The sequence below is a fragment of the Archocentrus centrarchus genome, chromosome 1 (genome assembly GCF_007364275.1).
Source record: "Archocentrus centrarchus isolate MPI-CPG fArcCen1 chromosome 1, fArcCen1, whole genome shotgun sequence".
NCBI lineage: Eukaryota > Metazoa > Chordata > Actinopteri > Cichliformes > Cichlidae > Archocentrus > Archocentrus centrarchus.
Window position 1 is genome coordinate 2,132,649 of NC_044346.1, and position 23,529 is coordinate 2,156,177.

The 23,529-nt window shown below is 44.4% G+C and overlaps 3 protein-coding genes across 4 annotated transcripts in view; 1 reads left to right on the forward strand and 2 right to left on the reverse strand.

The window, feature by feature from the left end:
- Positions 1–1,513: 1,513 nt before the first annotated feature.
- On the forward strand, positions 1,514–9,884 carry psen2 (presenilin 2). Its single transcript, XM_030733385.1, has 11 exons — positions 1,514–1,658; positions 2,828–2,977; positions 3,066–3,280; positions 3,366–3,507; positions 4,787–4,854; positions 4,939–5,159; positions 5,278–5,376; positions 6,799–6,858; positions 6,948–7,034; positions 7,116–7,231; positions 8,510–9,884. The coding sequence occupies exons 2-11, from the start codon at positions 2,840–2,842 to the stop codon at positions 8,663–8,665; spliced, it is 1,302 nt and encodes a 433-aa protein (XP_030589245.1). The 5' UTR covers positions 1,514–1,658; positions 2,828–2,839; the 3' UTR covers positions 8,666–9,884.
- Positions 9,885–11,317: 1,433 nt separating this feature from the next.
- dpy30 (dpy-30 histone methyltransferase complex regulatory subunit) lies at positions 11,318–15,186 on the reverse strand. Of its 2 annotated transcripts, none has more exons than XM_030735633.1 (5): positions 15,119–15,186; positions 13,999–14,039; positions 13,873–13,920; positions 13,631–13,773; positions 11,318–11,481 (listed from the first exon to the last, which is right to left on the reverse strand). In XM_030735633.1, the coding sequence occupies exons 1-5, from the start codon at positions 15,126–15,128 to the stop codon at positions 11,409–11,411; spliced, it is 315 nt and encodes a 104-aa protein (XP_030591493.1). In that variant the 5' UTR covers positions 15,129–15,186; the 3' UTR covers positions 11,318–11,408. The 2 variants fall into 2 exon arrangements, with proteins under 2 accessions (XP_030591493.1, XP_030591498.1); XM_030735638.1 differs by lacking the exon at positions 15,119–15,186 and adding an exon at positions 14,457–14,525.
- A 298-nt stretch (positions 15,187–15,484) lies between these two features.
- LOC115784410 (3-oxo-5-alpha-steroid 4-dehydrogenase 2) overlaps positions 15,485–23,529 on the reverse strand; it is a 48,708-nt gene continuing 40,663 nt past the window's right edge. The window contains 3 exon segments of the mRNA XM_075074394.1: positions 15,485–17,193; positions 17,382–17,532; positions 17,992–18,093. Coding sequence (XP_074930495.1) covers positions 17,127–17,193; positions 17,382–17,532; positions 17,992–18,093 — 320 coding nt within the window. The 3' untranslated portion in view covers positions 15,485–17,126.

Sequence of the window (23,529 nt, forward strand, 5' to 3'; positions counted from 1 at the left end):
CATAGGGGGGTCATCTGATTGTTGGGTTATCTCTGTATTATTGTAGGGTCTTTACCTTACAATATAAGTACCTTGATGTGACTGTAGTTGTAAAACCAAGAAGAGGATCCTCACCGTGGCACGATGAGGATCCTCTTCTTGGATTTCTCAGTTGCCTTTAACACCATCCAGCCCCTTATGCTTCAAGACCAACTGAACAGGATAAGAGTGGACCCCTGCCTGGTCACCTGGATCTCCAGCTACCTCACTAACAGGTTACAGTATGTCAGGCCGAAGGACACCACGTCTGACATTGTGATCAGCAACACTGGAGCACCCCAGGGGGCGGTGCTGGCTCCTCTTCTCTTGGCCCTGTACACTGCAGACTTCTGCTACAACTCTGAGCTGTGTCACATCCAGAAGTTTGCTGATGACACAGCCATTGTTGGGTGTATCAGGAATGACAGAGAGGAGGTGTATAGGAGCCTGATGATGGACTTTGCTGTCTGGTGCCACAGGAACCACCTGCAGCTCAACACCTCAAAGACCAAGGAGCTGGTCAGTGACTTTAGGAAGTCCAGACCAAGGTAATAACCAGTACTAATTGAGGGAGTTGAAGTAGACTGTTGACTCCTACAAGCACCATGGACTGTGGTTAGACAGCAAGCTGGACTGGACATGCAACACGGATCACCTGTGCAGGAAGGGACAGAGCAGGTTGTACTTGCTGAGGAGACTGCGGTCTTTAAACATCCGGAGATGTTTTATAAGGCTGCCATGGCGAGAGCACATCCAGGAAGGACACAACCAGCAGCCTGAGCCTGACTACAACGCAACATAAAGAAATACTTGTCTGTTTAATAAATTATTTATTTATTCATATGTTTATCTGTTGTGATTTCTGCTGTGTGCCTGTTACCTGTAAAAGCTACTACTGGAAATTTATTTTCCCTGACAGAATCTTCCTAAAGGAATTAATAAAGTTTTATCTAATCTAAATAAATTGAATTCAGTTTAATAGTTCAGATTCTGAATCCAATCCTGTAACTGCCTCTTCATCCTGCATCTGTAGGACCATTTCAGCCGTGTACCTAGCAGCCATCACACCTTGGATGAGGAACCATCAGAGACGGAGAATGTTTGAATGTCAAGCAAACCATCGGTCATTATGTAGCTATGCACACAACACAGAGACATGCACACAGACGTGCAGTAATGTTACCTAGCTAACTCCACAAACTATAAAATAGGCAAATTTGATGAAAGTTGATAAGAAACAGTTACTCAATCAACATTTCTCATGAAATTCTACAGGAAATGAATGCAGGTCATTTCTGACCCACCCGTGGAAGGTTGGGGTAGGAATATAAAAACTACAATTTTGTAAAATGCAGAAAAGTAACAAATTTGTTGTTTGAGGAACAGCTGGAATATGAACTGATAACAATTTTCCACTACAAACATATGTATTTAATTAAAACGTTCTGTTTACTGCAGGGATTTGTGTTTACACGGTTTCACAGCAATCATCACATGCATGGCTCAGGCCCATTTCCTCCGGCAACGCTGTGACGTTACCGGTGACGTCGTGGTTGATCACGTGCTGTGCCGGTCAGCTGACTGCCTTCTTCCGGGTCCCCTGATCCGTGTTTACTTCGGCGAGTCCTTCTTTAATCCAGGTGAGCTCTCTTTTTTATCGCTCTGATCGATCACTAACTGCATCGATTGATTTCCTCTGCGGACAGGCCGGACCGAGAGGAGCGGATTAAAGTGCAGTCAGAGCGGAAAAAGCGCACTTTGCGCCTTTTTCAGTCTCGTTGAATTCGCTGTTTTTAAAGCGGACAGACGAGGGAAATGAAAGCAGCTCGTGTTTAAAGCGCTAAATCCTACTCGGCCTCCGGATGAAGTTGCATTTACACTCAAACAGCAGGGCTGCATGAGGGCGGTGCAGGACATGGATGAGGACACAGAGACAGCACGGAGGTGAAAGGGGGTTTCAGGTGGGGGGTGGGATTACATCAGGGATCAGCTCTGTGCCCCTTCCTGTTTGTGAGCAGGGAGCAGGTGGAGGTATGCTCTGTAGAGAAGAGGAATGAACGTCAGTAGAAGAAAGACAGAATAGAGGTGTGTGAATGAGAGGGAGGCAGGTGGAAAGATGAACATGCAAGGAGCAGAGGGAGTGAAGGTGGATGAGTTTAAATATGTGAGGTCATCCATCCAAAGCAACACAGAGCACAAGAGAGGTGAAGAAGAGAGAGCAGGCAGGGTGGAGCAGGTGGAGACGAGTGTTAGGGGTGATCTGTGACAGAAGGAGAGCAGCCAGAGTGAAAGGGAAGGTTTACAGGATGGTGGTGAGACCTGCTGTGATGGATGGTTTGGCGACAGGAGGCCAAACTGGAGGTGGCAGAGTTGAAGATGCTCAGATCTCAGCAGGATGGACAGGATTAGAAATGAGTCCATCACATCAGAGTCAGAGAGACTGAGATGGTTTGAACATGTCAAGAGGAGGGAGGGTGGATACACTGTAGCTGCAGACAGGAGGAAAAGAGGAAGACCTCATGGTTTGTGGTTCAAGGATGTAGTAAAGGAGGACATACAGAGAGTTGGAGTGACAGAGGAGGATTCTGGGATAGGGTGGGATGGAGGCAGGTGATCTGCTGTGGCGCCCCCTAAAAGAAGCAACTATCCAAAGTGTCTCAAATAACTCAGATAATTGCATTAAAAGTGCTCCAAAAGCCTCCAGCAGCACCAACGTGGTCCAGAGGTCCAGTTCAGGGACTCCTGAGGACACAAGAAACTCCTGTTTCTTGTTGTGTCTAATTATTCGTGCTGTTTTATGTCATTGCAGTGTCAAGCTGCCATGAACGCCTCCGACAGCGAAGATGACATCTACACCGAAAGGTCGGCCTTGGTCCAGTCGGAGACTCCCGCGCTTCCGTCCTACATACCAGACTCAGACCTCTCGCCCCCCAACGGCATGCCAACCAAAAGATTAAAGGTCAGTTTCCATTTGCTGCATCTCTCAAGTGTTTCATACCCGCATCTCCTGCTGCACTGACGCCTGGTGTCGCCCTCTGTTGGTGCAGGCGGGGGTGAGCAGGAGTGCAGGTGCAGCTGCCGCAGACGGTGCCAGCGGCGGTGGCTCAGATCAGGAGGTGGAAGCGGAGGAAGAAGAGCTGACCCTGAAGTATGGAGCCAAGCACGTCATCATGCTTTTCATCCCCGTCACCCTGTGCATGGTCGTCGTGGTCGCCACCATTAAGTCTGTGAGCTTCTACACGGAGAAGACCAACCAGCAGCTGTAGGTCCACGCTTCAGCCGCCACACGGTCTCCTCCTCCTCCCCCTCCTTCACTCACGGCTAACGGTGGTGATTTTTCCCCGCAGGATCTACACGCCGTTCACAGAGAACACCTCGTCTGTCGGCCGCCGGCTCCTCAACTCCGTCCTGAACACCATCATCATGATCAGCGTCATCGTGGTCATGACCATCTTCCTGGTCATCCTCTACAAGTATCGCTGCTATAAGGTGAGCTCCTCCCCTCCCGACTCTCACAGGTACTCTGCTGCTCCTGACAGGAGAAACAATGAGTCTGAATAAAGAGGGATGAGAGTGCAGGCGTATGGTGATGTCACATTTAGACCTGGTATGTGATTGAGGTCTCCTTAAATTTATGCTCTCAAAGAGAAATAAAGATAAAACAAAAAGTAACTGCCAGGATGTGACACATTTAAACCAGCACGATGGAGTCAGCATCAACGGTACCACATCATCAGCATGTAAGAAGTGCCAGAAATCCACACATTTAAACAGAGACCTTTATGTAACCAGGGGAAGAAGCTAATCTGATGATCAGGAATATGGAGGAGTTTGAATTTTAGGGTCTGCAGACGTGATGCAACATGCAGAGAGATGATCAGTTTCTGTGGTCCAGAAAAGCAGACCGTGACAGAGCTCAGCTACATGTTTGTCCCTTTAATGTGGAGAGGAAGAGACCACGAGCACCCGGAGCAGAGACGAGAAGTAACGTCGCGGCAGCAGGTGCGGAGCTTTGGGACGCTGACTTTCGGCCATCGAGCACCACGGTTCAGGAGTCTGAGAGCCGGCAGCAGGCGCTCATGTATACCATCATGTTCAGTAGAGTTACTGATACTGAAAGCAGCGGCCTTTCTGTAGTGCAGGAGCATCAGACGTCACGGGGGTGTTAGGGAACTCAGGTCCTGAGCGGTGGGGAAGCTGCCACTAATAAAATTATAAAGATAAAATCTCCACTCACCTGAAAACAAGAAAAGGACGAAACTAAGTGAAAACAAGCGGTTTGAGTGCCAGTAAAGTGCAACAGGTTGGGCAGACTATAAACTATTTTGTGTGTCCTATTATGTGGAATAACCCATGCAGTGTGATTAAATCCAAGATACCTGGACTCTGTGAAGGTGTATATCTCAGTGTTATTGGCAGTAAATTGGTTGGGTTTGTATTACCTGATGTATGACGATTGATGTGGAGCAGCTCCTGCTCTTTTTCCCAGAGTGACTTTCAGAAATATCTCATTAGTTATATCAATGTTTTTATTCTCTATTTGATTTTTTTACTACTGTTGAACTTTTTTAATACACTTTGAAAGAAATTTCAACCTATTTAACTCCATTTCAGGGACATATAATGCATATTAAAATATTACAGCAGTTGTAAAACACTCCGTTGGTGAGTCGCTGGCTGTGTGTGCCGCTGTAGTTGGACCTCCCACTGTTAGGGGGCACCGCGTCCTGAGCAGGAAGTGACAGTTTGATGTGTTTGTGCTGTTCAGTTCATCCACGGCTGGCTCATCCTGTCCTCCCTCATGCTGCTCTTCTGGTTCAGCTTCATGTACCTGGGGTGAGTCCTGTGATAAAATACTTTTACAGCCTGATACAGAGCGTTTATCAGGAAGGGTCTGACCTTGCTCATCCTGTTTCCCAGAGAGGTGTTTAAGACGTACAACCTGGCGATGGACTACCCGACGGTGGGGGTGATCATCTGGAACTTTGGGGCGGTGGGGATGATCTGTATCCACTGGAAGGGCCCCCTCCAGCTGCAGCAGGCCTACCTGATCCTCATCAGTGCCCTCATGGCTCTCGTATTCATCAAATACCTGCCCGAGTGGTCGGCCTGGGTCATCTTGGGAGCCATCTCCATCTATGGTGAGTCGAGGCTTCAGACCTGGACAGGGCCTCTGACATTTGACATGCGCTCAGTCTAAACACAGAGCGATCTCAGTCTTCCCATCATGCCTCGCTCAGGCTGTTTGTGTTGTTACAGATCTTGTGGCCGTCCTGAGTCCGAAGGGTCCCCTCAGGATGTTGGTGGAAACGGCTCAGGAACGGAACGAGCCCATCTTCCCCGCCCTCATCTACTCCTGTGAGTCCTCCCAGCTCTCATGTTTAACAGTCAGCAGCTATTATTGAGCAAAGTTCACAATCGAATGATCTTTTTAAAAAGGCACTGTTCGCTGCTTTGAGCTGTTCTTTGTCCTTCGTCATATAAGGAGGAATCCAAAAGTTTCAGGGACATGCTGATAAAAATCAAACCTGATTTAAACCAGCAGGCTCATCTTCTTGTGCACCTCTGCATATTTTCAGGTTACTCTGTTAAAGTCCCGTTCTTTGCGGTGCATGCTGCAGCATTTCAGATGCTAAACCATCACAGGGAGACATATCTGACGAGCAGCGGGACGTCCAAAATAAGTTTTTTAGTCTGCTCTGTGCTCGCACCGGAGCATCCTCTGTGCCACGTCCCTGACCCGATTTGTGGACTGGCCGCTGAAAACTGCGCCTCGGTCTCTGGTGTAAACCCAGCTGTCGTCACCACCGGAGACCCAAGACACCAAAGTCGGGTCAGGTTGAACAGACGTGGCTGTTTGCTCTCTGCGCTGCTCTCTGAGGGGAAATCCCAGAGTGCTTAGTGGAAGCACCCCAGAGCTGCAAACGAGACGAGCTCGAAGTTAAACCTTTTTTATTTCATGAACCACCTCCTGGAACCTCAAAAAACTGAAGAATTTTAAGAAATAATAATGAAATGAATGGTCAGAGTCAGATGTAGAATAATAGATTAGACTTGCTCAGTGCAGGCAGCTGTATCATCTAAAAATGACCGAGAATAAGAAGTCATTAAACCACATGCAGAATCGTGGGCTGTACTGCACACGGACATGTGTGAGTAATAATAAAAATGGATAAATAACTAAAAAACAAAGAAAAACACTAATAAGAGGAGTTTATAGAGTTTATCGTGGAAATGCAAATGTCTTCGGATCACGAGTCTGACTGCAAAAACATGCAGGTTATTGAGGGAACTCATGTTAAGCACCTGTAACGTTTAAGTTCTGGAGACTTTAACCCTATAACGCCAGGTGATTGCCACTCAAGCTCCTGTTACCTGCCCCTACTAGCCGTCAACAGCTGGTTAAGACCGAGCGTATCACTGCTGAGCCGGCTGATTTAAGGAATTTTGAATTACTGTAATTCGTGACCGTTTGTCCTATCGGAAAAATTCAAATGGTTTTTGAAAACTGAGAAATTGCGCTTCACACCCAACATGGGGTTATTACGGTACTTTTTGAAGTACGCTGTGTCACAGATGACACGTTCTGCGTTATAAGGTTTAAATGTTGACCAGATGGTGGAGCTGTGTGAGTGTGCCAAGATCTCCACAGTTCTTACAACTGTATTCTGAGGTGATCACGAACCTCTGGACTGAATCCATTCACAAGAACCAAACTGTCTAACCAACTGAAAATAAGGAACCCGATGGTGCCACTTTCATGTTGTTCTCTGTGTTCAGCCGCCATGGTGTGGACAGTGGGGATGGCGAGCCCGGATGACGCTCACCACTCTGAACCAGGTCCAGTATCACACCGACAGGAGATCCACGTTTCTTCTTTGTGCGTTCGTCCAGCATACGAGCCGCTCTGACAACATTTTGTTTTTCAGATGAAGAGGCGGAGCAGAGCGATGGGAGGGCGGAGTCTCACAGCCGACATTCAAGGTTGCTTCCAGAAGACGACACGGAGGAGGACAGTGAGTCCGCGGTCGATCGGCTGCCTGAGGTTTAGTCATGCAGTCTGCTGTTCTTTAAAGGTGTGTTTGTTGCGTCTGCAGGAGGAGTGAAGCTGGGCCTTGGAGATTTCATCTTCTACAGCGTCCTGGTTGGAAAAGCTGCGGCAACCGGCGGCGATTGGAACACGACGCTCGCCTGCTTCGTTGCTATTCTTATTGTGAGTGTCAGTTTTAGAAATGTGAATGAAACAGTCTTTGGTTCTTAACATTTGCAGCATCTAAAGCAGCTCCCCAGAAATCCCAGGAGGTCCTTTACAAAAGCTGACAGTAACACACACTCCCAAAATCAGCATTACACTCACACCCCAAAAATCCAAGGAAACCTAAAATCTGCCATGATAATTCCCAAAATATTTGCTAATTCACAAATACTCTAATTCCCAAAAGCTCTACAAAAACTGAGTCACTCCTTAAAATCTATACTTCCAGCTCCTATGAGTTTAGCAAAGTTAATCTACACACAACAAACATCAGTCACTCTCCTAAAAACGTCCTCATAACAGCTTTCCAGAATCAGCTCCTTTAAATCTACAGCATCGGCCAAAAAGCTCAACCTGCTAAATCTGCCACATTCAATTCAATTTTATTTATACAGCACCAATTCCCAACAGTCGCCTCAAGGCGCTTTATATTGTAAGGTAAAGAAGCTACAATGATTACAGAGAAAACCCCCCAATCAAAACGACCCCCTATGAGCAGCACTTGGTGACAGTGGGAAGGAAAATCTCCCTTTTAGCAGGAAGAAACCTCCAGCAGAACCAGGATCAGGGAGGGGCAGTCATCTGCTGTGACCGGTTGGGGCTGAGGGGAGAGAGACAGGACAAAGACACACTGTGGAAGAGAGAGAGACATTAATAATAACTAATGATTAAATGCAGAGCGGGGTATAAACAGAGTGAAAAGAGTTGAATGAAGAAGAAACACTCAGTGCATCATGGGAGCCCCCCAGCAGCCTATTGCAGCATAACTAATGGAGGGTTCAGAGTCAGCTGATCCAGCCCTGTGTGTGTCTCAGATAAGACTCAGATAACTGAGGATCCGAAGGTCCTGGTTTTTGCTTACAGCCAGTTTAATAAGTCGAGACAGATTGTTTAAGATTAAGCCGTCAATCAAAGTAACAAATGAGTCTGATGTTTCTGATAAAGGTGAAAAGAGTAAAGTAGTAAAGAGTAAACACAGCACACCTAATACCCAAACCCAGGTTTGGGTATTAGGTGCGCAGCATGGAGTTTAATAAAAAAGCTCGACTGTGAGAAGTTATCTATTATAATGATGTTTTAGTCTTCAGATGTGTTTCCTTCGAATGCTTTAATGTTCGTGAAATAAAACGAAATGTGAAATCCACAGAAAATAAAAACGGACCCCTGAACTGAACTTGTGTTTAAGTGAGACTGAATCCACTCACCTCACCTGTACTCCACCTGTGCCTCACTCAGGGTCTGTGCCTCACTCTGCTGCTGCTGGCCATCTTTAAGAAAGCTCTGCCGGCGCTGCCCATCTCCATCACCTTCGGCCTCGTCTTCTACTTCTCCACAGACTTCCTGGTTCAGCCCTTCATGGACAACCTGGCCGCTCACCAGTTTTACATCTGAGACGAAGCTCCGCCCACCTCACCTTCCTCCCTGTTTACGTCTTTGTTATCCGTCTCCTCGTTCTCCTACTGGACTGCTGCCTTTTTGTTGATGTAACGCACAAAGATTGTTTCCTGCGCTGATCCTCAAACCACAGGAAGGGATGTAAGAGATTGCAGAAGCTGGGCGTGGCTGTTAACTGGTTGTTTCTTCTCAGGTGTGTTTCTAAATCGGCTCGCCTGCTGACAGATAACTTATAGGAAAACTCGACCTTAAACCCTGTGTGTAGAGTTTTTGTCATGTCCCTGTCATTATTCTCTGATTTAAGCTCATTGCTGTTCTGACCTTAGGAAACAGGTGGTACATCTGAGTGGGTCATGTGACCTGACATTGTTACCTGACAGACGAGCTCACCTCGTGTGACGCGCTTCAGGGCAGTGACACGGAGCCGCAGAGAGTTTGGTATTAAAAACACAAAAACGCACAAAGCTTCTTTCAGCTGCTCCCTGGATCGCCACAGCGGGTCGCTCCGCACGCTTGATTTGGAGGCGAAGCTGCTCCTAACTCCCTGATTGGATGTTTCCTGCTGACATGCACCTTAGGAGTTGTAGTTTATTTCTAAGCTTCAGCTTTTATCCAAAATGATCTGTATTTATATGATCCAGGAGAAAAAGAAAAAAAGAATGACATGAAATGAATCCAGGGGGTGATAAAAGTCTGCAAACAGGATTTTACTTTCATGTCATTCATTGCGCGTTTTTATTGATTAATATTTGACTCTTTGGGCCTCCGTAAGTCACCAGTACAATGAATTTCTTTCTTTTTAGACACTAAAACATGTAAAAATGTTTCATCCAAATATACAATTAACTTATGATTAACAGGGATTTTCTCCAAACACACAGCAGTAATTTAGAGCTGCAGTGATTCATTTTTTTAGCATTAATAATGTCTCAGATGTGATTATCATGGCGCTTCGTTTAGGGAGATGAATGCAGTGTCCAGAGTTCAGGAGGATGTTTCATATCTGGATAAACTGACATAAATAAATCCGGAGTTGTAGGAAAAAGTTCAGAAGCTGCCTGAGAACCTGACTGTAGATTACACACTGCACACACCTGTTCTGGCTTTTTATTGGTCAGCTGAGTGATGGACCAAAGCAGAACCACGAGGACGGGTGGAAACAGTAAAGTTCACACTGTTAACCTCTTTTTAATTAAAGCTACAACGATTCTGCTCATTTCCAGCTCCGTGTTTTCATTTTTAGATGCTGCCAGAGCAGCTTTGCATGATTCCCAATTTATAATAATCCTTCTTTATCTCACGACTCGGTTCAGCCTTCTGATCCTCCTGACTGAAACAAACCATTTTAGCTCCACCCTTGTTTAAGCTGGCTTTTTCCTAATTGGCTGCTTTTGTAAACAGAATGAAGTGGGTGGGGCTTTTCCCCTCTCAGTGATGTCATCCAAATCCCAGAGTGTAAAAAACTGAAACTTCATGTTTACTATGAATGTCCAGTGCTGGGACAGGAGATATGGGACAGGAGAAGAATCAGTGTTCAGAGACACTTCTGCACTTCCTGTGCAGACAGGAAGTAAACAGCTGGAATTTTACTTTTTTTTAAAGAAGGTGTTTAGGCTGTTTGATGTCTGGTCTATTGTCGCTGCTTTGATCGCGTCACGCTCCAACTGTGGCATAACCACAACCCTGTCAGTGTTTTTATTGGCAGCCAGTCTCTGCAGTCTTCTCCTGAACCACAGGTGGTGCCACTCAAAGAACCTCCACATGTAGAAGACGTCAAAAGGAAGGAAATAATTTTCAGAAATCATCAGTAAAATGTGGGAATCTGAGCGCCTGTGCTGGCAGTACAAACTGACCTGCTCGTGCACGACACGCCAAAATGACACCAGAGCACAGCGCGCACCTGCAGCTGTGACCTGTGCACCAGAGCGAGCATAAATGTTAGTCTGAAAGATTTAAAGGAACAGAAGCTGAGATTTTAAAAAAGCTGCTGCTTTTAAACTGACTGTTGAAAACTGGTTATTATACCAATTATAACTTTAATATTATGGAAGGTTTTTATATATTTAATATAGTTTTTGTTTTGTTTTTCCTGGATTCAAATAAAAACACCCAAAACTGAACCCGTGGGCTTCCAGGCCCCCCGTACAGCTGGCGTCCTGGCTTTAATGCTACCTGGACGGGTCTTTGATTTCTTCATTTTTGTATAATAACGTCAAATCTGTGTAGCGAGCTAAATAATAAAGTTTGTTACAATCTGAACTTTTAGCCTCATTTGGCTCTTGATTTTGGTTCCTGTCTCATATTCAGTGCTTTCCTTCTTATAATGAAAATTATTTTCTGGACAAAAAAAAAAAATTCATAAACTTAATTTTCACAAATATTTAATATATTATAAATTTAAGATATTATGTAAACATAATATTTATAAATATTTAGAAAATTGTTTTATGACTTTAAAGTCAAACTGTTTTTTCAATTATTCTTAAAAAAAAAAATTCTCAGAGATCCTGAAATCCTAAAAGAAATCTTAAATTCTTTTTTTTACCTTTAAGTTAAAAAAAAAAATTCACTTATTTAGAAAATATTTTCCACCACCAGGGGCACCAAAGAGCAGAATCATCCTTTCATGATAAAAGCCCAGCAGACAGCTCCTCTACCATGTTCTTTATTTCTGATTTAAAAAAAAACAAACATAAAACAGCTGATGAACGAACAGAAATGAGTTTCTACTGATGAGTCTTTAATTTCTCTCTTCAAACTGGGATTTGTTCTTCAGCAGGAACGCAGCCAGATATTCGATCGGGTTTGGAGGTCTGAAAGAAAAAACAGGAAAACCTTCACCAGAGGCGTTTCATCAGGTTTTAGTGGCGTTTTAACAGTGATAAGAAATCCGACAGTTTTTTTAATGACGCAAACAAAGTGAAATCTGTTTCCTCAGAGAAACGCTTCCTGCAGAGCGCGCCATCCTTCGCCGCAGGCGGGCCGCGGTCTGGACTCAGACCTGTCACTATGGTGACAGATGTCATATGGAAGCACTCCAGCTTCTAGGAATCTGAAGGGAAAAAAGACCTGGACAAGAGCCTCACTGTAAAACTAAAACGATACTCTGGAATCACACCGAATGCGATGAACTGTGTTTCCAACTGGAGGAGGAAGAAAAGCAGCCGTCAACTAGAGCACCATCGAACAAGCCTCATCCAAGGTGCCACCAAACTACTGCAACTTTTATTGCAGAGGACCTGCATCCGTATTCAGTCACAGAGAACCATCATCGGCTTTTGTGTTGCGCTGTGCACTTTGGTACTGAGACGTGGCGAGGAGCAACACCAAACGTCCCACCTGGGAGATATTTTTACAGATGCAGCGATTCCCGCACTCTGCAACGAGACCCAAAACACAGTTGTATAACTGCTGAAGAAAGCATGTGCAATCGCTCTAACAGGTAACTCGCCACAGGCTACGCCCCACAATCTCAGCCAGCGCTCAAGTCGTCCACTGTTTCGAGGCTGCTGAGGACACAGACAAATTACTATGTTTTCCCACCGCAAAACACCTACTTCAAGAGAAGCAGAAGTTACCTGGTGCAGCAGTGTGCAGTGAGGTGGTTGACAGGTTTGTGGAGCACCAGCCTGCAGTCTGCACCACCTTGTGTCTCCTCAGGTGAGTCTGACATCTGCACTCTCAGAGAAGCAGGCATCGACTCTCCTGGCAGAGAAGAGCAGCCCCACCATCCGTCTCCTGTGGATGCTCAACTGAAAGGACAAAAGACCGTAACGGAGACTCATTGATGGTGCGGGAGATGAAGCAGGACATCTATGGGGAGGAGCAACACCAAAGCCCTGCTCCCAAAAGGAGGTCACATTTCCTCTTCTAGAGAATTTGCTGGGGCAGACCTTTATTCATGCTGCGGTCCACAAGCAGCCAGAGCTGAGGAGGAAGAGTCCAAGTAATGCAGTGCTCCATTACTCCCTCTCTGAGGAGCTTCTCAGCTGGTGCAGTAAGAATCAGGAGATGTTGGTCCAGAGATCCTTGTGTATCGTAGGCACCAGCGAGAGTCTTCTGTACAGCAGGAGATCCACTAAGTGCACAGCAGAGCACACTTTCATGTGAATATGGAGACCAGCTCCCGTTCTCAAAAGAACTCAGCACAGTTTCCCTGCCACACATTAGGAAGATTTCGCTGTGGCTCCTTTCATAGTTTTGGTATGAGAGTCGTTTCCTTTTCTGATCGTTTCCTTCCCGGGATCGCTTTTGGAAGGAGGCAGTTTTATATTGGAGAATACAGGAAAAGCAGCTTCAACAAACTCGAGTCCAGCCGTAAACTGAGAAACTTTATTCCTCATTTCCTTCAGCTTTAAGTCAGTTCCCTGTTCTCTGTTCTCCCTGCCTGAAAGTAGGGCACCCGTCTGTGCCTGTGAAACAGGCTAATCCTCCATTAGTCTTCAAATAAACTTTAATGCAGCAGCTCTTTCCAGTGTGAAAAACTTCACACACACACACACACTGCTGCTTTCACTGTGTTTGAACTCTTCAGATTTTTCTACAGTTTTTATCTCTTTGCAAAATCAGCTGCTCTGCTGCCAGTACACATGTACTTGTTTCTGATTGGTCAAAAGCTGCAAACGCCGCTTCCTTCGTGTGAACACTTCACTTCACTTACAGTTAGACTGATAAGCCCTAGATTGATTTACTGAGTTGATAAACAGCTTTGTGTGAGCCCTGATCCTGACAGCTCATGTTCGGTTAAGTGAATTCAGACAACAGGTAGATATCCTGGATGTGTTGAACCTGCTTGGCAGTGCAGCCACTGAGAGCGACAAGAGGGCGAGCCGATGGAGGAAAAACTGCTCAGGGAGAGAAATCAGGAGGTTCGGATGAACTGCTGTGAGACTGTTTGCATTCCTGTGTGTGTGTGTGTGTGTGTGTGTGTGTGTGTGTGTGTGTGTGTGTGTGTGTTCGGACCTCTCCTTGGCGAGTACCGACAGGCCCTGCAGCAGGATGGGGACCACCGTCTGGTCCAGGTACGCTCGGGTCGGCAGCGCCTGCAGGTCCACCTTCTGCTTCGACATCTTCTCCGCACTCGCCTTCTCGTTCTCCACTGTCCTCTGAGGAGCAGCAGCAAAGCATGTTGGGAGTGCAGCGAGCTTCACATCACGCACAGGACTCTGTGTGTGTGTGTGAGTATGTGTGTGTGTATGCATTACCTGGATGTTGTCTGTCAGGCCGTACTCTGCATGCGGGTTTTCAGAAACCTGCAGGAGGATTCCCATTTAAACACTCTGATCAGAGAACAGACTGAACACACCTGTGTGTGTGTGTGTGTTACTCACAGGTGTGTGTCCCTCCATGGACTGCTCTGCCTCTGTGTGATCTGAAACACAAACAACTTGTTTTTGTTTGTTTTGTAAGTTCACAGAAACGAGTCTGAAGGGTAAACAGACGTCTTCTTATACGCCACTTTTCTACTCGAGCAGTCAAAGCCGTTTATATTCATTCACACAAGCTTTCCATCTAACATTCACTCATTCACGATGAAGGCATCTTGCCCAAGGACACTTTGGCACACAGACTGGAGAAGCCAGGGATTTAACCACCAACCTTCCAATTAGCAGGTGACCCTGAGCCACGGCCAAATGAATGTTTTAAGTACTTTTACACACTGAACTCATATTTAATCAGATTTATGTGAATTACAGCTGCTGAGTAAAGGAAATACTGCGCACCGTGATGACAGAAGAGTTTGAGTCACAGGAGATCACAGATTTGATTAACAGATGGATAAACTCACCGTTTCAGCTCAACATGAAAGAATCTCCCTCTATGCTTTTACGTAGACCTAATGAGCGTAAAGTGAGCGATTTTTGAAAGAATAGTGGGACAAAGAAACTCAAATAACTCAAGTATCTCTCTGTGTTTGATGCTGATGTCGTATTTATAAAGAGTCTCAAAAGAAGACAAAAGAAACATGTATAAATCCACCTGTTTAGACGCAGAGAAGTGGAGAATCGCAGAAATGGTCGGTTTTTAAACAGAGTTTGGTTGAAATGAATTTTAAACGGAACATCTGCTAATTAGTTTCAGGATTTAACGCAGTTAGAGCAAAATATCCGAACTTCTTTCTTTCTGAGGCAAAGTCTGAAGAGCACAGCGCTGGTTCAGGTCGTTTATCCCGGGCTGCGTTTCCGTGAAACGGGAAAGAGACGTTAACGGGGCCGAAGCTCCGCCGCGTTTCACCGAAATCTGCGCCGCGCTGCGGGCGGCGATGTGTTAGCTTAGCGCCACAATTACAGTTCATATCCACAAAATAAGCGTCACCTGCTGGCGAAGGCGACCGCTGTGGCTAAAACTGTTTATTAACCAATTCAATCAAACCAGAAATGTACAACAAAGAACCCGAATTACAACAAAAATACTGCGAAAAACGCGATCAATGGCCCATAATAAACCTACCGTCCGCCATGTTTGTTGTGGATCCGGCCCCGCAATGAACAAGCTTCCGGTCTACAGCTACACTTCAAAATAAAAGCAGGAGGACAAAAAAAACGTTTTTTTCAGGCGGTATGATTCATAATCGTTTTCCCTATTTTATTTAATTTTATATTTCACAAAGAGCATACAAATAGCTCAGGAGAGCGCAAACAAAATAAAACAAGCTTTAAAAAAAATGAGAAGCTGAACTCAAAACACGTTTTGCGGTTTTATTCAAAACAATTTTAAATAACAGAAAAACATTTGAAGTCATTCGTAAAGCAAACAATTTCTCCTCCTGCTGCAAAGAATATTTTATTTAACCATAAAAATGGATGTCAAGGGCAGCTTTCCATGAAAACAAACAAACAAAAAAAAAAACATTAAAAAAAAATCAAAACTCAGCCTGTTTCAGAGTCTCAGAGTTTAATGATGGAAATTATCAGCTGGTTAGCAAACTAAGGGTCGGGCTCTTCCTCGGGGTCACCGGGTACCTCTGAGGGCTCTACAGATCAGTTTAATTTTTTTGTTTTCTGATATTATTATAGCACACTTTAAAAAAGAAAGGACAACATTTAAAACCAGTTTAAATTGTTTAAAAGGAATTTTTTATTATCAGACAAGAAAATGAAGAAAATGCATGCACACATTTTTTTTTTACATCACTTTAAAAATAGCTGTAAAAATGAGAGCATGAGGTTGAGGTTTGTGCCTTCATCTCGAGCTGGCTTGTTTCATTTGAACACGCTGGACTAAAATCAGCCAGAATCCCCCAGAAAACTTCTAAAGGCAGTAAGTGACCCAGCTCAGACTTTCAACTCAGTGTCATGGAGCTGTATGTTGGTCTCTTTTGTTTCCTGTTTTCTCCTCCATCTTCACTGTTAGCTCTAACTTCCTGTTTACGTTTGAAGCTTTGTCTTTGTGGTTTTTCAGTGTTCAGGTTTTGCATTTTTAAATAAAGCTTGCCTTCAGTGACTCAGTGCTTCTGTTTGAATGAGCAAAAATAAGCTGCCTGAGTGAAAGGCACCTCATCACCTCCATCCGTGTGCTGCTGGGAATTTCAGATCAGCTCTCTGATTTCAGACATGAAATTTAAGCCTGCACGTCAGACATCACTGACGTCTTGACAATTTTGAATATTAATGTAATACATCAACACAATGTCTGGAATTTTAACTGTTCCCATGTTTTTATTTCTGCCAATTTAGCTCAAAATAAAACAAGGTTAAAAGTGTTTGGGACACTCGCTTTTGTGCTTGTACTGCACATCAGTCTCTGTAAGAACCAACAGCGCTCAGATTCACCTTTCCCTCATATACATCTTGATCAACTCTTCCCCCGTGCTTACGGCTGAGTGCATCTTCATGGACATTCTGGCTCTCGTGAGCTGATACACTTCAGCATGCCATCCATAATCCTCTACTCTGAGACTGCCAAGAAACAATCTGCATGAATGCTTCCCACTCTGCTGAGTCAGCTGCTTCGGTTTCCTGTTGAGCTCCAGCACTGACACAAACACCTTCTTCACTTCTTTTGGTTTCACTTTTCTGGAGACCAAACATTTCTTAAATGCTTCTGTACACTCATCCTAGCTGTCCAATACCTGGAGCGTCACAACTACAGAACGGGACCTTTCAGATTTGGAGTCAGCAGGTGAAATCAGTGCAGGTGAGAGCCTGTGTGCATCCTGTACATAAGGCAGACCTGATAGTAAAGCTGACTTTGAGCTTTGGTCAGACCAGCACAGGTGGACGTGTACCTTTAGCTAATGAATGAAAAGCCTACGTGTTAAACGTTACATCCCAGAATCATCAACTAGAATATTTATACATCATTATCTGAGAAAAATGGTGAAATATGATCAGGGGGGATTCAATTAATGCATAAATATTGGATTAAAAAAATTAAAGATAGTAAAGAACTTCATATCAGAGTTTTACTGGAAACTGATTGGTGACGATTAAAGTCTCCAAAGTCTGCTGACCTCAGGTCACAGTATGAAGGGGATGATGGCTTTCCTGGAGCGAGGATAGTCCTCAAACTTCTGCTGGTAATATCTGCAGACATACAACAGTACAGTTTCAGAGAGGAACACTTCTCATGGGTTCAGCTTTCTTCATCATGTATGATCGGGTTGGGTTTATGGCCAAAAAAAAAAAAAAAAAGGACCAGCTGTTTTAACGCACACAGTCATCACTGCACTGCACACACTACAAAGTCTGGAGCAGGACTTGAGGCAGATTACCTGTGGTGCATGTAGGCTCTGGGCCCGATGGAGCAGATGGTGAAGAAAGCAAAGGCGAAAGCTGGGAAAGACCAGACGGCCACAGCGTAACCACACCACTCCATGATCTCGCCGAAGAAGTTCGCCCCGGATACAAACTCAAACATTCCCCCTGAAACACAGACAGCAGCAGTTCAGCGGGAAGCCGCACAGGAGAAGGTCTGCCCACAGGCTGGGGCCTTCAGCACATCGGGGAGATCTTTGCTCTTTGCTGCTTTAACTGCAACGCTGTGAATAATTAACTTGTAGCTGCTGAATGCCACCACCAGGTGGAGTCTCTTCCCCTGTTGCTGCTGGACAGTTGACTGGCCCTGACTGGCCCCTGAGACACTAAATTTTGCATGTATGATCTCAGATGATGGAAACTGACACATAAAACATTAAGAGATTGTTCTGAGTGTCAGAAATGAGGATTATGGCGTGCTCATTGGATAATGACTTGACTGGTAAGTTATTGTCCAATGAGGGTGGTGACGGCTTCATAGCCGTCACCTGCCTGTGGGAAAATGTCAGCATGTGGCCCACCCTTATTCAGGATCTGCTGTGTCTGCAGGAGGGGGGTCTGGCGTACCGTGGGGGATTCTGTAGATGACCTCTCCGGGTTTCCGCAGACTGCGCAGGATGTGGTCGCTGTGGATGTTGATGATCATACCGAGTACGAACGCAAGGAAACCTTCAAATACACAAACAGGAAACAGAGTTCAAGTCCACCTGCACAGGTTCACAATGACACCTTACCCCCAGCCTAAAGCTCCGTCCACACATGACTTTGTAACTGATGGTTGGCCATTTTGGGCCTGGTTTCCTAGGTAACTATGTCTAAGTATGCATTTACCATCCATCATTATGTAAGTGTTTACAGGATGGTAGTGAGACCTGCTATGATGGACAGTTTGGAGACGGTGGCACTGACACAGAGACAGGAGGCCGAGCTGAAGGTGGCAGAACTGAAGATGTTCAGATCTTCACTGGGAGTGAGCAGGATGGACAGGATTAGAAATGAGTCCATCAGAGGGACCGCTCAGAGTCAGAGAGGCTGAGAGGGTTTGGACATGTGCAGAGGAGGGAAGGCGGACATACAGGAGCTGCAGGCAGGAAGAAAAGAGGGAGACCTCAGAGGAGGTTCATGGATGCAGTGAAAGAGGACATGCAGAGGGTTGGAATGACAGAGGAGGATGCTGGGATAGGGTGAGATGGAGGGGGATGCTCTGCTGTGGCGCCCCCTAAAGGGACCAGATGGAAGTAGGAGGAGGAAGTTTTAAGCGTCAGAAGTTCTTAGAAAGAAATACTTCCTGGGATGGGGCATCCAGTTTTATTCATCATATGATTTGTGTAAATATGAATATTGCTTATATTGCTTCCAAAGTGTAAATATGTACAGTTTTAAGTTTCTGTACTTTTTTTGTAGCACTTTAAAGGTGGATGAGGACTGGGACAGTTTTCTCATGGCAACCTTTGAAGGAGGTTTACCTGCATCAGCTAAATATCATACAGGTGATATCATCATGATTGGTGACCCTCATCTGCATTTTATAAATCATGCGGGATTATTGTTTGAGCATCTTGCTGTCAAAGATGTTTGAAAAATATTTCAGGCTTCCTTCCTTTCATGCTGTGTCATTTAGCTCATTTTTTTATTTGTTTGTTTATACAAATTAGCTCAACAAAAACGGAGGTATTTGACATGAAGCACTTTCCCGTTCAATGAGGTTTAAAATCTCCTTAAAAAGCAGGAATTAGCAGTAATGAGCTTACAGCTAGCAGCACATCACTTTGTCTGTGCTAAATTTGTTTTGCTTTTTTAAATCATTTATATTTTCAACACTTATCTTGGAGACTTTAGGAAGGCTTCTGTAAAGATTGTAGCTCATGGGAATGGGTCAGATTACATCGTGATGGCTTGAAGTAAATCATGACCTTCAGCCAATCAGGCTCTGCTTCCATCTATTGCAGCCTACATCTGGCTTTGTACAAGATGCTTGTGAGATGTGGCAGAAGTAATTTTAATGTTGTATTTTATTTGATTTTATACCAAAGTATCCTTGGCCAAGATACTGAACCCCAAGTTGCTCTCCAAAGCAAGTGTTACAGTATGAATGTGTGTGAATGTTAGATAATAAAAGCATTTAACTTAGATCTTCATGGAAGTGAATGGGTAAATGTAAACATGTTGTATAAGCTTTTTGAGTGTTCAGACAGAGCAGAAAAGCGCTATATAAGAACTAGTCCATTTACTTGCATGCTTTTAAATGTATTTATTGCATGCTTTTATTGTTGTGGTGTTTTTACTTCCTGCCACACCAATCATGGAATGGGCAATACCTGCTGGGGCATCTTTATAAAGAATGGGGAAGCAAGACAGAGCTGCAGAGAGGTTGTGCAACAAATGGCCTGAGTTGAACCAGCGTGACAGAGGAGAACCAGCAGAGATGACACAGCGATCACTGCATGAAAAGTGGGTTTTTCGACAGTTTCTTGCATGTAATATTGCCGCGCGCCTTGAGCTTTAGGGCTCTCAGCAGGAGGCTTTGGCCAGAACAATAAACTGTAGGGAAACTGCCGTGGACTCTCTGTGTCAGTGCTCCCTCAGCTCCCCCCCTCTCCTCAGGTCTAGGGCAGGCTCTCATATGTAAAGAAGGTTTCTGTGAGTCATACAAATGCAAAACAACTACTCACCAGTGGTCACCAGTACTCACCAGTGGTCTACCCCTCCCAACAGTTGTAAGCAGCATATTTTTATTTTGAGATATATATAATCAAATTTACATTATCATCTTTTAAGCCTTTTTCCATTTCAATGTGACTACACATAAATTCTACAGCGAAACATTCAAACAAGACTAAACTCAGAAGAAATCATTCTATTTTATAAATTAGTATTATCTAGTTAGAAATATACTTTTGGACGTTTTCAGCTTTTGTCCCTTTTTCCAATAAGGCTGTGAGCTTCTGTCTGTGAGCTTCTGTCTGTGAGCTTCTGTCTGTGAGCTTCTGTCTGTGAGCCTTTGTCATGGAGTTTTTTGTGAACCCTGAACTTTAGTGGACTGAGGGAGATAAATAAAGGCTATAACTTGATGTTGGTGACACCACAAGCATTATTTTCATTGAAAAGCATACTCAGTTTTCAGTCTAATTCACTGTAAAGTCTGTCACACCATCATCCTCTTCTGTACAGTGGCTTCCCAGCTAGCATTGAACATTCAGACAACATCCCATGAACGCTGCTATAAACGTTCAGTGAATGTTCACATGCATTAATGACATTAAAGACTACCAAGGCAGATGGAATAAGAAAACATATAAACATATAAAACATAAACTTTTATTTTGCTATACATGGATGTACATAAGAGATATCAGCAAAACCTTCATGAGAAAAATGTAAAAAAAAAAAAAAAAACAGACAGTGGATGTGTGTCTTCCAGCTCATAGGGGGTCGTTTTGACTGTTGGGTTTTCTCTGTATTATTGTAGGGTCTTTACCCACAATACAAAGCGCCTTGAGGCGACTGTTGGTTGTGATTTGACGCTATATAAATAAAATTGAATTGAATTGAATTGAATTGAAATGAAATGAATTGAATTCCGTGTGGCAGCGTCCTCGCCTGTGATTGGACAATACAGATCACGTGCGGGATCACGCTAAAGGTCTCGCAAGACCAAAGGAAACCAGCGCTGTCGTTCTCTTCCGTTCAAACTGAATGGCGTTCTTTGTCTACGCTGCTTTCCTGGTACGACAATGGAGGTCGTCTATATTTTCAACACCCCAGAAGCTCGTCTGCAGCGGGCCTCTCTATCGGCCGGCTTCAACCAGCCCCGCTGCAGACGAGAAGACACTGCTGGCTGCAGTGAGCGGGTTATCTCCTCAGTCACTCAAGATGGCATCTATTGTGTAGAGACTCGATGCTCTGGACTCTAACAAAGAAAAGACGGCAGCACAATCCGAAAACTGCGGTAAGACTTGGTCGTTTCTAAAACATAAATACTAAGAGTGGAGGAATGGTCACAGTAAGCTGACAGATGTATTGTGATTTGGTTTCTTATTTTTATTTCATCTTATAGGAAGCAGTTCGCGGCCTACACAACTCTGAATCCAATAAAAGCCGGTATGATCCTCTGCAGAGGTAAGAATCAGAAACAAAGCAGCAGTATTCAATGTGTGGAGGAGAGAAGAACTCAAAATGTTTTTACTCTTATTTATTTTCACCTTTATTTTCCACAGACTGTGTTCACCTCACAACGCGAGTGTGAGTGTTCCTAATGCGTGGACCGTGATATAATTGTGTGCAAGTATCTATTGGTGTTGTTTGTTTGTGTGTTTTTTGCCTGAATATGTTTATGTATACACTGTGTTTATGCTCTTTATTTACAATGTACAAAAATGTTTTCCAGCTTCTTGTTAAACCTACAGACGGTCCGCCGCAGCTTCCGCTACAGTCAGCCTCACGTTCTGGAAAAGGCGGCAGCCATTAAAAATCCTGCCCGGTGTATTTGTGTAGTTAGGTTGTAAATGCAGTTTTATTTTTGGGAAATATTACTTATTGTTTTTTTTAACTTTATATAAAATCTGGCTCCGTCAGCATACGGATCCCCGTATGCTGATGAAAGCTGCCGTTTACTAGCGGCGCCCGCGTCAGTATACGGGGACGAATATGCTTCTTTTCGTGCAGTGGATGGTCGTGGGAGAAAGCAACAATGGACTTCATAAATGTGGTGAAGGAAGAAAAGAACTGTTTGTTGCAATGGTCATAGGGAATTTAAGATTGAAATGTGTACATGACGCTTTGCTGGACTCCAAGCTTACCTTGTTTTAGTTTTATCTTTTGTTTTTAAAGCGCTTTTTTTTTTTTTTTTTTAAAGCTGGACCTTTCTAACAAACCATATTTGAGGTTTCTTGGACAGTGCCAACAAAAGTACGTGAATCTATTCATCACATATATTTGAAATTTCTATCTGTTCCCATGTTTGTAAGTCTGAATTTCCTCAATGCATCTGTCAGTTTGTGGTGTGGCTCTCTCTCCCTGCCCCTCTTAGCAGATGGAGTTGAGACCAATGGAAACAAGTGCAGTTCGGTAGTAACTCCACACTTTACAAAGATGAGCAGGTTTCGTTGCCAGGGTTTATTGAAGCACAGGGTTAAACAGAGTACAAGAAAACAAAAAGCCCTCCTGGGAGTAAATGCCTTGGAGCCGCTGCAAAGGCGACAGAGGGCGAGCAGGAAGAAGAGCAAGAAAAAAAGCTCTCTCTCAACTTTACCACTGCATTTTATCCCCAGAGCTCACCCCTCCCTCTGGGTTTCTCATAGGCCAGTAGGCACTGAATGATGCTTCCAATCCACTATGAACTACACTGCTCAAAAAAAAAAAAATAAAAGGAACACTCAAATAACACATCCTAGATCTGAATGAATGAAATATTCTCATTGAATACTTTGTTCTGTTCAAAGTTGAATGTGCTGACAACAAAATCACACAAAAGTCATCAATGGAAATTAAATTTATTAACCAATGGAGGCCTGGATTTGGAGTCACACACAAAATTAAAGTGGAAAAACACACTGCAGGCTGATCCAACTTTGATGTAATGTCCTTAAAACAAGTCAAAATGAGGCTCAGTATTGTGTGTCGCCTCCATGTGCCTGTATGACCTCACTACAATGCCTGGGCATGCTCCTGATGAGTTGGCGGATAGTCTCCTGAGGGATCTCCTCCCAGACTTGAACTAAATGGTAAATGGTAAATGGACTAGTTCTTATATAGCGCCTTTCTACTCAGTCTGAGCACTCAAAACGCTTATACAACATCCTCCAACTCCTGGACAGTCTGTGGTGCAACGTGATGTTGGTGGATGGAGCGAGACATGATGTCCCAGATGTGCTCAATTGGATTCAGGTCTGGGGAACGGGCGGGCCAGTCCATAGCTTCAATGCCTTCATTGTGCAGGAACTGCTGACACATGAGGTCTAGCATTGTCCTGCATTAGGAGGAACCCAGGGCCAACTGCACCAGCATATGGTCTCACAAGGGGTCTGAGGATCTCATCTCGGTACCTAATGGCAGCCATGCTACCTCTGGCGAGCACATGGAGGGCTGTGCGGTCCTCCAAAGAAA

What these genes read in the sequence shown, in the direction of transcription:
- psen2 (XM_030733385.1), top strand. Translation starts at nt 2,840, where the DNA reads ATGAACGCCTCCGACAGCGAAGATGACATCTACACCGAAAGGTCGGCC. An exon ending in CCCCGCCCTCATCTACTCCT is followed by an intron (nt 5,377 to 6,798) that starts GTGAGTCCTCCC and finishes CTCTGTGTTCAG; the next exon opens with CCGCCATGGTGTGGACAGTG. An exon ending in GCTTCGTTGCTATTCTTATT is followed by an intron (nt 7,232 to 8,509) that starts GTGAGTGTCAGT and finishes TGCCTCACTCAG; the next exon opens with GGTCTGTGCCTCACTCTGCT.
- dpy30 (XM_030735633.1), bottom strand. An exon ending in GCCTGACAGACAACATCCAG is followed by an intron (nt 13,774 to 13,872) that starts GTAATGCATACA and finishes GCTGCTCCTCAG; the next exon opens with AGGACAGTGGAGAACGAGAA. An exon ending in TCGGTACTCGCCAAGGAGAG is followed by an intron (nt 11,482 to 13,630) that starts GTCCGAACACAC and finishes TTTTTCTTTCAG; the next exon opens with ACCTCCAAACCCGATCGAAT.